General features: G+C 34.5%; 1 protein-coding gene across 1 annotated transcript in view; it reads right to left on the minus strand.

The window, feature by feature from the left end:
- Positions 1–1,674: 1,674 nt before the first annotated feature.
- The window catches only part of XPO4 (exportin 4), an 85,403-nt gene continuing 68,362 nt past the window's right edge, over positions 1,675–18,715 (minus strand). Inside the window, exons 16-23 of the mRNA XM_032219888.1 lie at positions 17,911–18,085; positions 14,495–14,788; positions 13,071–13,251; positions 11,396–11,514; positions 10,357–10,487; positions 9,627–9,744; positions 8,416–8,508; positions 1,675–7,879 (exon numbers count right to left, since the gene is read on the minus strand). Of these exons, the coding sequence (XP_032075779.1) occupies positions 7,682–7,879; positions 8,416–8,508; positions 9,627–9,744; positions 10,357–10,487; positions 11,396–11,514; positions 13,071–13,251; positions 14,495–14,788; positions 17,911–18,085 (1,309 nt within the window). The 3' untranslated portion in view covers positions 1,675–7,681. The remainder of the gene's footprint in view (positions 7,880–8,415; positions 8,509–9,626; positions 9,745–10,356; positions 10,488–11,395; positions 11,515–13,070; positions 13,252–14,494; positions 14,789–17,910; positions 18,086–18,715) is intronic.

Raw genomic sequence — 18,715 nt, forward strand, 5'->3', positions numbered from 1 at the left:
TGGGGATGATTTTTCAGTATCCTTCCCCTGCCACACCCACCAAGCAATACCAGGCCCACAGAACCAGTAGTAAAAATTTTTGAATCCCACCACTGGTCTGACCAATGCAGAACAAAGTGAAACTACTATTATAGTTCTGTTGATATGCTGTAGCTATAACTGCATTTCCCTTTTTAAATAGTCATATCCTACTGTCTCACATCCAGTTTATAATAAACTGCTATGCTGTACCAATATTTTTTTTTTAGATTTCATACAGTAGTCATAACAATGCAGGATGGATGGCAGGAAAAATGATGGTTGCTTTACTGTATAGTGATTTTTCAGGAGGGTTACAATTATCTTGTTCTTTGCTTCCTTCATTCTGCGTTGCACTGTAAGCCCTATTTATTGACTTTTTTCGCATTACAACATTCAGAGACTGGCATTCAGTCTCTTATATACAAAAACTCTTCTATTTCTTGACAGTATTTCATCAGGACTTCCTTTCTGTATAACAAGTACCCTTTTTCATAATTATTTCAAATATCCATACCTACCAATTTGACAATTTTCCTATTGACAATGTTCACATTTCACTGTATTCAATTTGATGTTTTTTACCCCCCCCCGTCTGTTTTTCTGATTTACCAAGATCTTTTCACATTTAGTTTTATGTCTTGTAGGGTATAAAGAATTCTCCTAAATTTTGTGTTAATGATAGAGTTAAGAAGCATTCCTTATTTCTTCACTCAAATTAATTTCTTCACTCAAATTAATAAAAAGGTTGATGTATACAGGACCTGGGGCTGTATACATCCATCAACCATCAAATTAGAGTAAAATACCATGTAAATTGTGTGGTATTTACATAGTATTTTATTCTAATTTGATGGTTGTGATTTTTATATCAACTATGTGCAACCTGTACTTCCTAATTTGCTAATCAGAACGTCATGTCAAATGCTTTTTGGAAATCATGGTTTATATATAGCATTCCCACAATCTACTAAGCTACCTCATAAAGTTATAGTCAAGATTAATTATGTGCCATTGAGTCATGGAAAACCCTTAAAGATCACATTTAGATTTTTCCATGACAATCTGTCCTAATGTTGTCCTTGGTGCATTCATTGCTACTGTAACTGAAATGGGTGATATATGTTAATTACCACATTTAATGAACTACTCCCCCAAATCTTCCCACATATTGTTAGACTGACCTGTCCATAATTTGTCAAATTATTCATTTCTATTTTTGAAGAAAAGGACAATTATCCTTCTCCAATAATCTCAAAGGTAATGTATTTAGCCAAACCATCAGCAAATTATTTTCAGTACATCCTATTCATCTGTCTTTAAAGATTTAAATAATTTAAATAATTTAAATAAATGTCTCTTGACTATATTTCAAGCAGCCTCAAATTAACTATCCTGCCCCTTTATCCTACTCCTCACGATTGTCTGCTAAAGAAAATAACTTAAAATAGCTTTGACTCTTTGTTACCTATTAGGTAAAATATATAGCTTAACTTCATGAACTTTGGAGAACAAATACATTTAAAAGTAAATAGACCTGTTCTTCACATCTTCACATTAACTTCTAAACATAATCTGGCTATTTAAAATATGCAGATGAAAATATTCCACTTATAAAAGAAGAGACATGTATCTATTGCAACTTGCTTTCCTGAGTCAGTAAATTTTTGTTTTTCATTGAGTACATATGTTTATCAAAATATTTGCAAGACAATTCATTTTCAACAGCCATAAAGTCATAAAAGTGCGTTAACAGCTTTAAAGCAGTCCGAAAATATTTTGGCCAACAGTCTTTCAATAAGGACGGATAGAAGAATGTAAGAATTCACTGCCAGTAGTGCTGATGTTGTGAGGAGAGATTTTCCTAAGAGATTTCTTAGAAATACAGCAATAGTTCAAAAATAGCAAACGTTTAAAAGTAATGGAGCATAACAAGCAAAATGAACAATAGAAACAACAATATTTAAAACAGCATTGCAAATATATCTATTGGGGGCCAGTGAAAATTCTTCCCCCAACCATTTTGTAGTGGGATAGACTAAATTAAGTTCAAAGAATCAGAGACATAATCAGACAGTTTTCTTTGCAATCTTTCTTGTAGTAATCACCCATCCTTCAAAAGATACAAACTATGTAAGGTTCTCATATAATTCCTCAGTATTTTTTGGTTAAAAGGCAATCTAATGCACTTTAGAATTGAAGACAAACCTTAAAAGAGATCATATAAAAACAAGGATTAGATGCAATAGAAAAAAGTTGGAATTTTAACTAAACACATTTATGCAATGAAACATTTAATGAGAACCTGCCCCTTTTTAATGAAAAAAAAATAAAGTACTGAAATTCACATATTGAAGCACCAAGATTATCATTTACATTTACAGAGAAGTTTTCAATTGCGATTCAAAACATTTATTCTAATTTCTAAACACCCACTGTCATTTACAACTGGTTAAGATTGCAGACTGCTTTGAAAAACAAAATTATTTCTTGCTGTTTAATTACCTTCATGACTTTCTCTTTCTTTTCTTTCTTTTTTTTTTGACCAGGCTGCTTTATTTGAATAGCAGTATTAAAAAATGAAAGCATACGAAGAACCCAAATCCAATCATGCAAGACAGCATAAATCTGTCTCTTTACATAAAAATAGTATCATTTCCCCCCATGACTTTCAAGTTTATTCCAGATCTTATTAATTTAAAGAAAAATTTCATTTCAGACAATCTGTGGCTTTAAATATTTTCCATTGCACAAAAGGACTGGAATAAAAAGAGACTGACCTAAATCAATAGTAATTCTTGAGCTTAATAAACAAACAAATTATTAAAATTAAAAACAATACATTTAACAGAAGTGTAATTGGCAAACTCAATGTTCCAGTTAAGTTCTGAACTTATGTTAGTAAGATTCAGCCAGATATAAAGTTTAGGTACTAAAATCTGAAAGATAGAAAATAAAAAGTATATTTCAACTCCAGTAATTGAAATATTTCAATAATTTAAGGCTGTAATAAATAAAATAGGTTGAATTTAATAACTGTTTTACTTCTTCCAAAAGAAGAAGTGAGAAGATCAAAATAGCATCAGTGATGTTATGAAGTTAATTATATTTTGCACATTTGGTTATGACTGTCTCCTCATTCTAAAAGCTTGGTTTACTAAGACCAGTGGTCAAATTCAACCTGTATCTAGTGATATTCTAAAGCAAGAAGACTGAATCAGTGCAAAACTGAATCCATTATTTTTATTTATCTTTGATAGAAACAACTGAAAAACCATTTTTACGCTTCAGAGGAAGTCATCTTATAGTAAAAAAAAGCAGTAATTGCACATAGACAAAACACAAAAATATTTAACAAGAAATATGTCATTCCCCAATATTCTGGCTTAAAAGGTTTTTATTATTATTATTTATATTACATTGAATATGGCTTCATTTTATGGAATATTCCAGCAATTCCAACTACAGTAATGAATAGTGGAATTATGGAACTCATGTAATTTCTGCCAATCTATTTTGTTTGCTTCAGACCAAGCTTTCCATTTCTATAATAGCCATTAAGTGACAATATTCACAGCACAAGGCTACGTGTGCTTATGCAAAAGGCTCACAAAATTCAATAGATTGCTTCCAATTGTGATTATCAGATTGAAATATGACTGCTGCTAAATCTTCAGAACAGTGACATACAAAGCATGTTGCACCACAAAAAGTGATACTGTACTTGCAAAATTTTGCAGACGAGATTTGGAAAAATAGATTTGTATTACTTTGAGGCCTGCTTTTAAAATAATATTTAATGAAGCTGACTCTCAGAATAATGAGATAAACCCATAAACATAAGCTGTTCAGCAGCTCACAGATTAATAAGATGGAAAATGCTGTTATTAAATTTCAGTTCCAATAATTTATAAGGATATTGTTTTTCAGATGGATTTCTTTTGCATGGTTTAAATTCTGTTTGGAAGTGGTTCATTAGAGGAAACCACTCAAATAAAATCACAGAATACTGGGGAACCTACTATAACCGACTTTGGTATTATTGTGCAGATATGTTACTACTGTATATGTTTAACACCAATAATTGCTGGGACAAGGTTGTATTATTTCAAAATCTATTGTGATAAATTAGCTGTCAAATAGGACAATTAATTTGAATTTTAAGCAATTTATCAATTTTTTACATTGTCTTTATATGGAAGTTGCATATATTTCACTAAATATAATAAATGACAACCCAATATTTGAATTGCATTTTAACATGCTCAGATTAGAATTCCAGACCTTCTCTTTGAAATGCGTAATAGTAATATCAACACCTAAGATAAAAACAAGGTCAGTTTATCTATGCTGAAAGCATGTGATTCATGTTTAATATGTTTTGAAAATCTAGCAATAGAGCTGAATATATAATTTGGAAGTAAATACAGAACAGCAATGGCTACCATTAGAAAGATAGTTCAAGAAAATGGTTTGCTCTGTCGAAGCATCATATTTGGTATGTCTGAATAATAAAGTTGTAGGTTGCACAATGGGATCTTACAGCAAGTGTTTTTTTTTTTTACTTTCTTTTCTTTAAGTTTCCCTGAAGGCAGACTCATCGGGATTATTGAATATTGAACTAAATTCTCAAAGAACCTCAGCTAACTGAAATGCATTTTTTTAAATTGGCTTTGTCTGTGTTTTCACTAAAAGAAGTACATCGTATCCCATGAAAGATTCCTTTCTTATAAAGATCTGGAGAGAGTCTAGTACAGTAATAAAAGAGTTCTCCAGTGTGATAAATCTGTCTATGCTGCAAAGTGAGCTTTCCGATTTAGTAGAGCAATTCTGGATTGTTAAAATGTCAACATTTAGGAGTGGAGATACATTGTATTACATCTGGAAACATGTTGGATGGAGTAGGAGTAAGGTAGTATTATTCATACTTTTTAAAAAATACAAAAACTGGAAAGATAACCTCCTTAAGAAATTTTTTAGCGATTACAAAATTCCACATAAAAATGTATTGGATAGTGTCCCTTTAATATAATATACATTTTAAATCGGGAAGCAAGTTTAAAATAGCAAATAATCCTTGACAATTTAGAAACAATCCACTAAGACCTGTTGTGCACAACCACCATTCTTCATTTGTGCAGAAATCTGGAACAGAGTCATTTGAAACAAACCAATAATGCCCAGTAGGCCCTTAGCAGATTCTTCCCCAAACAGTCAAGAAAGTGGAATTCTTGGGCACAATTCATTGTCGCCTTGCAAGTATTTCCACTTTAAGGAAATTGTGCAAACTGGCTCTTCAATGCTTCCAGAGATAAACATTATGTCTCACATTTCCAAAAGTTCACATGGCACCTTTAAGCACTAATTTTTATAAGCTAGAATTGTTATTCACAATAAATGAGAGCTTAGTTATATCCTATCAATAAATTGCCATCAATTTAAAAATAGGCAGTAGAATTTTGTTTCAACATCATGAGTAAAATTTTGAAAACAAATTGGTTTAGAAACTTAAATGTTAACCGTTTTAAAAGACAAGAATTCATCATAATTAAAACACATATAATTATGTTGGAGCCACAGGACAAATCCAATTTTTAAAACAAATCAGAAGCCAAAACAATTCCCCTTTTCTACAAATAACACTAACAGAAAGAGATGGAACAATATGATTGAGAATTGAACAACTTAGGCTCAGTTCAGATATCATGGCAAATTATGAATTCGTTCGTTAGGAATATGTGTTTTAAAATTTATTTTTAGGAGATCAATCAGTGGCTAAATAATCATCATTTGCTCAGCTCAGTCACTCATGCATACTAAATTAAATCAAGTGCAAAGGGTTTGTCACAGAATGTTCTGAAGGCCAAGCCATTTAGTTCATAGTGATCTCTGAACGGAGCCATTCTTTTATTTAACCTTTTTGTTTATTTCTTCAAGGAAGCAACTTCCTCTAGCCAGTCTTCAGGTTTTGAAAACATTACAGTTCATAGGAAAGATGTACAAACCATAGCCCATCTTTCCTTTGATTTCTGATTGTGGTTTAATGAGAAGGAATTAAAGAAGTCTTGGACCCTTATAAAACTCTATAATATTAAAAATTTCAAATCATATATAAATAATTATGGGTAGTGTGATTAAATGTTGAGATGAACAGCTCAAGACTGGCATGGAATTGCAAACATGATGCTAGGATGAGGTGAGGGCTTACATGTCTATATAAAATGTAAAAATCTTTATTTGTTAATATCCAATAGCTTAGTTCTTGAAAGTATGAAGCACAAGGTTCTGGAGACAAATTATCTCCTTCCTTCATTAAAAAAGGTTATTTTTAATCAGCAGCATACATATTCCGGTTGGTTTAGTTTGGCTTACAATTACGAATATATGTTCTGTTTCCATATTCTTGATATCCTGCCACTTTGTTCCCATGGCAACCTCCTATTTGGTGAGTGCAGGATGAAACCATACAGGTAATCTTACATAGTTAAAGTGCCAACACACCAAACAAGTGGGATCAGAGCAGCAGAAGACAGCACTATTAAATTTGACAATGGTGGCAAAATATTAAACCACGGGTCCATATTCTGAATCAAGAAGTCAAACATGCACGGCCTTTGCTAGAAGAGTTTGATGCTCATGTAGTCTAGCCACTGAATCTAATGCCCCAACATAAAAAAAATTGTAGAAATCAATAATTTACATAATTTGAAACATTATTGCTTCAGCAAACAATTCAATCTTGAAATACACTGCAGTTGTGTATGACATGGGTGTGACTCAACAAATATTAAAAGTAAAGGTATACATTGATTTTTGTTTACACTCACAGACATAATACTCTCAACACACAAGGGCTGCAAACAGATACATGACAGCTTAGTGCCAACATTCTAAACCAGTTTTGAAGATTCAAAGCTTGCCTTAGATAACTCACCTAACTTATTTCAGCTATTTTTTTTTGTTTTAAATTAAGGCAATGAAATGGCTACAGTTCCTAAAGTTCGTTTCAGGGGAAACAAAAATATACACCTTTCTTCTTTCTGAACTTTAGGGCAGCAGCATATAATGTAAAAAGTTGTATTACACAAACATGCAACGCCAGGTTGATGTAAAAAAAGCAAAACAAAACAAAAAACAAAACACTAAATCCAAGTTAAAAAATATCATTTGGTGGTTTTTTTTCTTCACTGGGTTACACACAGTTTTCAGAGAGGAAAAATAAAGCTTAGAATTGTTTTACAGTTCTGTATGTGTCTAAATCACGCACCAAAAAGGACTTTTTAGCAATAACAAAAAAATATTATAGGAGTTTGATTCATCACTACTTGAGGACTTCTGGGACAAGGCACTGATTCTTGGGTTTGTTTTTTGTTTACTGTGCCCATGTCTGTATGCACTTGTGGAATTCTTTTAAACATTTCAGTTTTTCTGTTTTTATTCTGTACAACATAAAAGGTATATGACAGACGGTGGCTAACACATATTAGCAGAAGCTGATTTTAGAGTTGACATCTCCTATTCCACTGCTCAAAACTTCCAGGCTCTCTGAAATTTTAGATGGCTGCAAAAAACCCAGCAACAGGCATTTAAGATTACGTCAGCTTTCAGCATTTTTCAGTGCATTTTGCAAAAAGGGTCTAAGTTAGGCATACAGTTCTGGTATTTATTTTACACAGAGAAGACCACCGACATTTGACATAAAGTCTTCTAAACTTTTGAGGAAGGCCATCTTCTGCTTACGGTCCAGCGTAGGCGGAGTGCTGCTTGCAGTAAGTTTGTTGAAAGCATCTGCTAACCGCTGGTAAATTATGCGATCTTGCTGACTTGATAGTAAAGTTTCAACTAATTCAGAATATTCTGCCTGTAAAGAAAATAATCACATTTATATTTCAGAAAAAAAATTATTAGTAAAAATTAACTTTGAAATAATATCAAAGGCTGACTTGTTAACAGAATTACAATGTAAGTACATTTCCAATTTGGGATGCTAGGAATATTTCTTTAAAATTAAGAGATAGTAGCTTTCCTCAAGTCATCAAGTTAATTCTATCTGACTGTAAGATTCAATTATAGACCTCTATGACCCCTAAACATGCAACATGGAAGAGATAATGACATCATATCAATATCCTTTGGAACGAGCTCCCCGTGGAGATTCGTACCCTCTCCACCGTCCAAGCCTTCCGCATAGCCTTGAAGAACTGGCTCGCCCGTCAGGCCTGGGGATAGGATAGTTACCCCTCCCGAATGATGAATGTATGTTGCTTGCTATTTTATTACTTGTTTGTCCTAATGTCTGTATTTCCCCTTCCCAGTTTTTGTGTGAGCCGCCCTGAGTCCCCTCAGGGAAAAGGGCGGCCTACAAATTCTAATAAATTCTAAATTCTAAATTCATACCTGATGCAAACATACTAATGTATAAAATGCTTCTCCTGCTGCAGCTGTCATCTCTGTATTGTGCTTTTGCAGTACCAGCATATCAAAAACCATCTAAAATGTAAAAACAAAACTTTTATTTCCTGACTTTTTAAGAAAAAATTGTGCTAAGCTGAAAGTGACAACTACTTTGTAAAAGCTTGTGTTTTAAGATGCGGAGTAAAAATTAACTCTCAAATGATATACATAATTGCTTGCAACAACGTGTAAGTTAAAACAATGTTATCACCATATAACAAACGGAAGGGTAAATGGCTGAAGCAGAGACTCCTAATCTATCTGTTTAATCATGTTAAGAATTTTGAACTTCCTTACTAATATAGCCCACTCCCATGGACATAAAACAATGAATTTTCTGGAGGAAAAACTGGATACTTTTTAATAGTAGATTATTTGGGCTCCTCAGTAACCAATAGTCTTAACGTATAGAAAAGCAGGGTTCATTTTACAAAAACTGGCATCAAATGTGGTTTTAACCTGATTACTGGCTTGCATCCAAAAAGCTGGCAAGAAAAAGTGGCTTCCAATAAGTAATACGGCATAAGGTTATTTCTCAAAGCTTTTTGAAGGATCACTAAGGCTTCTCCCACTCAGCATCTATTTCAGTGGTGGGATACAAATAATTTAACAACCGGTTCTCTGATCTAATGACCAAATGGGTAGGTGTGGCTCAGTGGTCATGTGACTGGGTGGCCGTGGCCAACTCAATGTCACTCACATCGATGGGCGCTTCGCCTTAGCTGTTACAATGTAATAAGGGTTAACAGGAGAGGCAGTTTCTGTAAGCAGGGCAATAAAAATTAAGCTAGAAACAACACCAGAATGTTTCCTTCCTGTCTTCCTTACAGGATTAGCCATGTAAAGTGGGAAAAAACAAAATGGGATTTCTTCCAACAACCAGTTCTCTGGCCTGCTTAGAAAGTTAACAACCGGTTCTCCCAGGTAGTTGCGGACTGGCTGAATCCCACCACTGATCTATTTCCTATTTTGCAATATTGTATTTGCCATTACAGCAAATGAACTGAGCTGGAATTCCCAGCATCTAGGTCAAACATGCATTCTCACCATTGGGGGAAAACTGCTAACACCAATGATATTGCACGATGGTGTTGCACTATGCTGAAATCCAAGCCACAATATTACACAGTAATATATGGAATGATGTCTCTTACCTTAAGAAAGTGTCTTGTTGCTAAAAAGAGGGGTGACTCTGATTCCTGTGTTTTTGCACACTGTTCTGCTAATGGCGTTAGAGCTTCTAAGCAGAGTTGGCAAACATCTGAACTCATTCTGATTACTCAAAGTCAAGAAATATATTTATTCCTTTGGGGGGGGGGGAAAGGTATTTGGAAATTGTACATTATGTCAGGAAAAACAGTAAACAGAAGTTAAAAACTGCCATTTTCCTATATATTTCAAGCTAAGATTACCACTAAGTGGTTGAAATGGATTCCTCCTCTGTTATTTCTTCCTAGAAATTGCTCTTATTGAGGTAGCAGGCTGAACCAAAGTAGGCCCCAAGCCTGAACCAAACTAGGGTCTCATTGCAATAAAGTTGCAATAAAGTTGCAATAAATGAATAACTGCTTCTCATTATAAAGATAAGTTACTTCAAGCAAAGAATATGCAGAACCTGATGAAAGATTATATTAGACTCTCTGCCAAAATAAAATAAGAAATAGGTGGATTCTCTCACATAAAATAACTGACAACCAAAAAACAACACAATGCAAATATTCAGGTAAACAATCAATAACTGAAATTCTTGACATTCTTAAGGCATATATTTAAGAGGGTATATATCAAGTATATAGTAATATAATGATTTAAAGAGAGAAAAATAAAGAGATCAACTGAGTACGTCCTTTCCCTGCTCCCCCAAAAGAAGATCTTAAAGGATACGATGTCATCCCCAATTCTAATGAATACATAAGGCTTTTAAACAAGTCTTCTGGAAGCTGTGGAATTTTCTCAGGAAATATTTCACAAATAAAAGTAATTAGTTTGTAGTACTGATTACATAGTGATGGAAACTATGGAAGGAAAAAGTAAATAAGTTCATGTTAATGAGGCTTCTTAATAATTACATTTCAAGAATACAAAGTAATATCAGGCATTCAAAATTAAGGGTTATTAGTTTTATATGTTTCATAATTTGCAATACATAGATAGTCCTAGGTTTTTGAGGTCAATACAGAATTAAAGCTGACATATTTTTGTAATTCATGGCCCACTGTTGAAACCATAGATCACTTATTGTAATAAACTCTGGTGAACAGTGGTGGGATTCAAAAAATTTTATTACCGCTTCTGTGGGCATGGCTTGGTGGGAGTGGCATGGCTTGGTGGACGTGGCAGGGGAGGATACTGTTAAATTTCCATTCCCACCCTACTCCAGGGGAGGTTACTGCAAAATCCCCATTCTCTCCCAATCATCTGGGACTCAGGAGGTAGAGAATAGATGGGGGTGGGACCAATCAGAGGTAGTATTTACCAGTTCTCTGAATTACTCAAAATTTCTGCTACCAGTTCTCCAGAACGGGTCAGAATCTGCTGAATACCACCCCTGCTGGTAAAGCTGATTTAAACTTCTGAAAATTGTAACCCAAGGGAGGTACTATGCATGTTATTTCCTCGGACTCAACCTAGTATATTAACTGCTTCATTATGCTAATTCTCCAATACCAAGCTATTCCAAAGATGGTACTATTAACACATTTAGACAGTACTAGGTTTAAAAGGCTGTTTAAAGGCAGGCATGAGCTTGGCTGAAGCTCTGAGTTACTGCCAATGACCATTTTTACTCAGCCATGAGAATACCAGTAGTAGTAGAAAATCCATGGCCATATTTAGAGACACAATATTATAATGATTAAAATTTTTGGACGAATGGTCAAAATTCCCCATCTCTTTCTGCAACCCTGCATGGAACTGTACATACCTTTAACAAATCTTGGGACATTAAAGGCAAGATTAGGTTCACTCCATATAAGACAACATCTGCTGCCGATACGGATCTGTTTGTTGCTTGCCCAGGTTCATGTCCCCTAAATACTTCATCTAAAAAGGTGGAGAAGGGAGAAATATAGGAATATAAGAACAAATTCAACTATCTGCAAATATTTTCTGAACTCCAAGCTTAGAATGTCATACATACTTAGTAAGCATGACATATTTCATATTAAAGTAATTGGAATGCAGTGCTTGAATCCCAGTAAGGTGAAACCAAACGTAACTTTTCGTTCTGCAGTTCATCTTAAAAACATATTTCCTTTAGAAAAACTAAACAGTATAGGGAGGCATATTTAAATTATACCTGCTTTTTTCTTATTCTTCTTTGGATTTTAAGTGAATAAAGACTCAGATATTGAACAAGAAAAATGGGAAATCAATTTTAAGGTGAAAAAAAAGTCTAAAATCCTAACAAAAACTATAAAATATTTTGTAATCAACTGTAGTCAAAATTAATGTACTTCTAGATATACAATTGTAAGATATATACATTTCAAACTTTTCAAATTTAGATTTGTCATAAGGGGAGACCACTTTAATATATTTTAAAGCAATGATTCACTAATGATTTCCTTAACTTCTAATTAAACATATCTTCTTATATTTCAAAATGTACAAGGTAAAAAACCCAAACAGTAATCTTATTAGTCACAAAGATTTGGCTGATAAATAAATATAAAATTCAATGAAAAACTGCTTACAATGAATAATTATCTGCTTGTGGAGTGGTTTCATATATTATAAACAGACAAATACAATTTTACCAACTTACAGGTAGTCTTTAATCATCAACTATAATGGAGCCCTTCCTTCCTTCCTTTAAATGAATATGCTGCCAATCTCCCCGATAGGTTGGAAGTCATATCGGCCAACAAGTGAAATGCCCACATGATCACCTGATAACACACACACACACACGCCCCATTCCTGCTCTTCCTGATGAGGTATCAAAATGAACAGGTCCTGCCTCAGGCCTTCTCCATTTTGAGGCATCACATACTTCACTTCCTGCTCCTTGAGGTCAGCAGATGCCTTGGGCCTGCTTCCCAAGCCATTGGACCCCACACCCTCCCACCCTTGGGGAGATAGGTGGAGAGGGTGCTGTATATCCCCATGGTCAGTTTTAAGGGTGAATGACTGCAGCTGCCATAACTTCAGAACCAAGTTGTAAGTAGCTTTTGGGGAGCTCTGTAAGTCATAAATCGAGGACTATCTGTATCTATATTCTATAATTACTATTTATAAATGGCATTATGCAAATGCTTCAAAAATGTTTATATTACTTTTTAAAGAGATATTTGATTACCTTTATTTCTCAATAGATTGCTTAAATTCTCCAATATTAGTTTAAGCATTCCGTAAAAATACAAACAATAGATTGAAGAAACATTGAAAAAAATTTTTGAAAGCCACTGAAGAGCCAAACAGGAAAACATCCCAAACCGTTTGAATAAATGCATCAGTGAACTAAGGGTTTAACTTTGATATTTAAGAGAGAGAGAACCAACAGAGCTCTGTTATTTGTTTATTACATACTGGTGTCAAAAGATAAAGAGCTCTTTAAGTTTCATCCATGTTATTTTCAGTTCTAAATTTCTCCTTACCTGTATCACTGAAATCTATAAATTCTTTTGAAAGTAGGTTAGTGAGAAGCTCCATAATGAGAAGAAGATCCTGGTATTGGTCCTCTTCTGCTGTAACATCTATTCGTTGTCTACCTAAATTATTCTTGGAATATACTTGAAGTAGGGTCAGACAAGCTTCATATAAATTCATGGCTTTAGACTGCAGGAAAAAAAAAGAAAATGAAGGATATACATTTGCTAGAAAATACTTATTACTCAGGCCTTGAAACTACTTCAGTTGCAACTGATACTAAGCTGAATATGCTCAAGGGTTTAAAACAATAAAATAACAATTCTTAATCATTATTAATCCTATTGCTTGAAGGGAATACAATCCAACATAGTAAACCACATTGTCAGGAATACATTTAAGCAGTGTAGAATTTTCATTTTATAGTTACAGTATAATATTTTATAAGAAATTCTATCTCTTGGTATTATTAATTTCTCCATGTTTAGGAGCCCTGTGCCTGGAAGAAGTAAGCAAACATCCAATGTATCTTTAACAGTTAACATTGGGGCATACACCTTCTAAGTTACAGCTTCTGAGGCAGTAAGTATTCTGTTGATGAGAACCTGTACAGGTAATCCTTGACTTACGACCACAATGGAGTCCAAAATTTCTGTTAATAAGTGAGGTAGTTGTTAAGTGAGATTTGTCTCAGTTTATGACCTTTCTTTCCACAGTTGTTAAGTGAATCACTGCAGGGGTTAAGTTAGTGACATGGTTGTAGAGTGAATCTGGCTTGCCATTGAGTTTGCTTGTCTGAAGGTCACAAAAGATTATCACATGACTCCGGGACATTGCAACCATCAGAAATATGAACCAGTTGCCAAGCACCTAAATTTTGATCACACAACCATGGTAATTACTGCATCGGCTGTAAATGTGGAAAACAGTCATAAGTCACTTTTTCAATGCCGTTGTAACTTTGAATGATCACTAAAGAAATGGTTATAAGTCGAGAATTACCTGTATTCTTCTAGACATGATCATATTCTCCATTATCTGACAGAAACACAGCTTCACCATACAGATAATGCAAGCAAAGCATGAGACATAAATATATCTAACCTAAACTCTCTCCAAATGGACAAATCAGCACAATGGTGAAGGAAAATATTCTAAAAGAAACGAATGCATCATTTCGTGAATCATCAACTCTCAGTTTTAATTCAACCTAACTGATAATACTAAAAATGTTTAGAAATGCCAAGCTCTTCAAAAGATTCTCCCAAAATATGGACATGCTTCAATTTACAGAGCTCAATAATTTCTTTTATTAGAAATAAATTTTTTTAAAAAGGCTTTAAGGGTGTGAAAAGAAATTGATATTACTGTACATATATGTACATTTCCAGTATATATCCTATATTTATAATATATTTTTAAATTTATTTACCTCTCCAAGATAGCATATTTGTTTATGTGCAACTTCAACAAAAACTTCTATAATGAGATTAACAGTCTCTGGTGTATTCTTGTACACTTCCATTAGTCCAATGCAATTTGTAAGGAAGTCCATCAGAAAATTAAAGAGAATTGCTACATTGTCTATTTGGGTAGCCTCAGCAATACCACAAAGTGCTTCTAAGGTGGCAGTGATTTCCTGTTTCACCTCCTCCTCCTGGCAGATTTGTTGGAAGTTTTCTTGGTTTATCACATTTAAGAATCGTTGTTGCAATGGCTGAAGAACCTGCAAAACAAAAATAAAAAGAAGTATACTGTAGCTTTCCTGCAGAAAGCTGTAGACAGAAAGAGTTTGACCCAAATATTTCTCATGTAAATACACTTATCTTGGATAACAGTATTTTTTATATATAACACAACCTATATAACACAACCAAGACTAGAGGAAGCTTAAGATTGATCATAGAGGCATTAAAGGTAAAGGTAAAAGTTCCCCTCACACCTATCTGCTAGTCGTTCCTGACTTTAGGAGGCGGTGCTCATCTCCGTTTCAATGCCGAAGCACTGTCCAAAGACGTCTCCATGGTCATGTGGTTGGCATGACTAAACGCTGAAGGCGCTGGGAACGCTGTTATCTTCCCACCAAAGGTGGTTCCTATTTTTCTACTTGCATTTTTACATGCTTTCGAACTGCTAGGTTGGCAGAAGCTGGGACAAGTAACAGGAGCTCACTTCGTTACGCAGTGCTAGGAATTCAAACTGCTGAACCTTTACCTTTTACCTAAACATCCATAGCAAAATGCCTATGGAGATCCTCAATCATCCAAGTCATGGTTGTCTCAAAGATGCTTTTTTCTCCCCAAAGGCAACTGGATTTTCTTGTGGTTTTTTTTATTTTTTTTCCTTCAGTCAGAAATGAAGAAGCTTCTTAAATACGAAAGGTTTTCATGAAAAAAAAAAGGAAAAAAACCCTAAGAAAGTTCAGTTGCCTTTTGAAAAAAAAAACACTTTTGGGGCATCTGCAGCAAAATTGGATTATAAAAGGCTAGTGGGATTGTTTTAAACAATTGTGGAAGAGATGAGTGGAGAAACTGAGTCACAACAGAACAGTTGTCTCTGGAGTCTCACAATGAGAGTGATAGAGGAGTCATATAATTTCTTGCTCTTTTAACACATCTTGAACACATTAGGCCTTCAAAACCTGATAAGCATGGTTTGAATTCTTTTATGTTGACTTGTCCCATCTGGCTTTGTATAATATTTTGTTTGTCAAAAGGGCTCATTATCCATTGTAAAATTGTACATCTAGCTGTTTCTGGCTCAAGAATACAGCCTTTGTTTTTGCAGCCACATTTTTCAAACACATGCATCATACTATTTTAAAAAGTCATTTTTGGAGAAGCTTCCTTAAAGAGGAAAGGGGAAGTATTGATTAAGAAATTATTATACCCTCTCAAAACAGCTTCTAAAGCAGGGGTGTCAAACTCACAGGGTGCCTAGATCTGGCCTGCAGGGGTGGCCTGGAAACAGCAAAGGAGTGGCCCACGGTGCCTCTGCTAGTAAAAAATGGGTGGGTGGGTGTGCACATCCTGTTTTGGCTGGCAGGGTGCTGCAGGAGGCGTCTGTCCTGTCTGCCATTCGTCCCATCTCCCCCACCAGCTGGCCCACGGAGGACAACCAAAGTGCTGGTCCGGCCCTCAAAGAAATCCAGTTTGACACCCCTGTTCTAAAGCAATGTCTCTCAACTTCAGCATCTTTTAAGATGTGTGGACTTCTGGGAGTTGAGGTCAATGCATCTTAAAGTTGAGGTTGAAAAATAATGATCTAAAGCAAGGCTATCAACTTGCGGCCTGCGGGCCGGATGCGTCACACACTGGTTATGCTCCATTTAGCGAAGGGGGGAAAAGTCCAGATGTCATGTGACACCGCCGTGACGTCAGTTTGACACCTCTGATCTAAAGAATGAGATGGATGACCCAGTGGACAGGAGTAGTCTTGAACTGTGGAGTTAAAATGATGGGTGGACTGTTTTTATTTAAATAAGTTTTTATTTAAATAAAAGTTTATCAGCAAAAAAAAGTTTCTAAAATATGCTAAATCAATAAATATAACTAAGCAACATTGCACAAAGTGAAAAATAAAAATAAAATAAAAAGGATAGTCAGGAATAAGATATTTTGGTTAGATTTCATTTGTTTAATATTTGTTATTCTAGGTCCAGAACATTTTTTCATGGAATTTTATGACATTGATAGCACAATGACCAATATTAGAACTTTAATTTTCAACAATAAAAATGAAAGCATTGATGCATGAATATGAAGAATAACTGTTAAAGTATTTACTTATTGTTGCATTCAAATTGTAAGAATTAATATTTTTGCAGTTCAAGATAATATATCCCATGATTTCCCAATCCAGAATCAAAAATAAGATTGGCAACAGATTTCTTTCTTTATCCCTGATTAACTAATTTCTGGTAATAAATGATAAGAAAACAGATAGAAAATATTCTATTTTGAGAGTATGCAGCTAGGCACCACCGATATATTTTGTATGCACTCATTTAACCTCTGGATATGCAAAAAGTGTTGGTTCATTTTAATGTTAAGTAAGTATACTGCTTAAATTTATAGATTATATTACCTAAGAAACTTTGTGAAATAAACTACACTGCAAAAAATATTGCATTATTAGATATATAACCACTTCACTGTAGTGGTTAAGGTATCAGGCTAGAAATCAGGACTCCTCCTGCATTAGGCCCAAATTCAGCTGGGTGACACTGGGCCAGTCACTCTCTCTCAGCCTTAGGAAGAAGGCAATGATAAACTACTAAACCTTGTCAAAAAAACCCTGCAAGGACATGTTCAGGCAGTCATCAAGAATCAAAAACTGACTCAATGGTATGCACACACTCCCAAATAATGTAATGCTAGTGGGTAATTAATGCTCTAACTTTTTAATATAAAATAAGGGATTCTTTAAGTCCTTTTAATTGCAATAATACACATGCAAACAACCACTTTAAACTGAATGTAAATCATTCTAAATTTGACTGTAAAAATATGACTTGTATAATAGAGTTGTCAAAGTCTGGAATGCCTTACCTGATTCAGCTATCTCAGCTATAAATTTTCACAGTTTCAGTCACAAATTGACTTCGTGGACCTTACTTCATGCTTAAGTGATCAGTAGGGGGGGGGGCGTGTATAAGTGCACTAACATGCCTATTGTCCCTGTCATTGTATTTTTATTCTCTTATTCTTGTTCTTGTTTGACAAATTCCAATAAATAAATAAATAAAATAATAAAGTCAACAAGGATAACAAATCAAGATTACTGAATGCCAAACTGTCACTTGCTGATATGACTCATCCCGAATTTTGAAGCAGAGATTTCACTTACTTCTGTCCAGTACTGCTGTTTGGTATCTCCATCCATATGAGCAAAACCCCCAAGAACTAAGGCTTTCATTAACGTACGTTGCACTGAACTGGATAGAAAGTGAAGAGGGGGATTCCGTCTAGCAAATTGTTTTGCTAAGTTCCACCAGTTTTCACACTGAATGACTAAATTTGCCCTTACAGAAAAACATTGAAACACAATTAAGTAACGATGCAATAGCCTGGAACAGTTAAATAAAACCAGCTTTCTTCCAGATAAAACAATTTAAACAGATCCTTAACAAACAAATACTTATCTAATGACATGGTGTGAGCTGGCACTAGTATTATGTGTCGCCCAAAAAATTCTTCCCTTTTGTTTTGTTCATGAGTAGAAATAGGACAAAAATAATTTATGTCAATATTCTTTTTTTGGGAACTCACTTAAACCTGAACTGGCTATAGCATGTTTTTTATATGTATTTATATAAAAGCATAAGTTAAAAGGAACTTTAGAAGTAAGCTTTGGAACTGCCATTTCTATTTAATAAAATGAAGCAATCAGTTTCTGGAAGAGATTAGCAGTACAACTGAGGCTTGGCAAATTGTCTTTTTAATTCTTAGTGTTGATCAAATCAAAAACTGTAATCACAATCATGTTCCATGCCTTGGAAATAAGTATAGTATCCAGGGGTGGGTTCCGGCAGAGACTACTGCTGGTTCACTCAGGGATGTGCCATGCATGCGCTTGATGTACATTATGTGAGCATGCATAGTACAACTAAAATTGCCCTGCGCATGTACAGAAGCAAAAAACAAGATGGCGG

Source organism: Thamnophis elegans, chromosome 6 (assembly GCF_009769535.1).
Source record: "Thamnophis elegans isolate rThaEle1 chromosome 6, rThaEle1.pri, whole genome shotgun sequence".
NCBI lineage: Eukaryota > Metazoa > Chordata > Lepidosauria > Squamata > Colubridae > Thamnophis > Thamnophis elegans.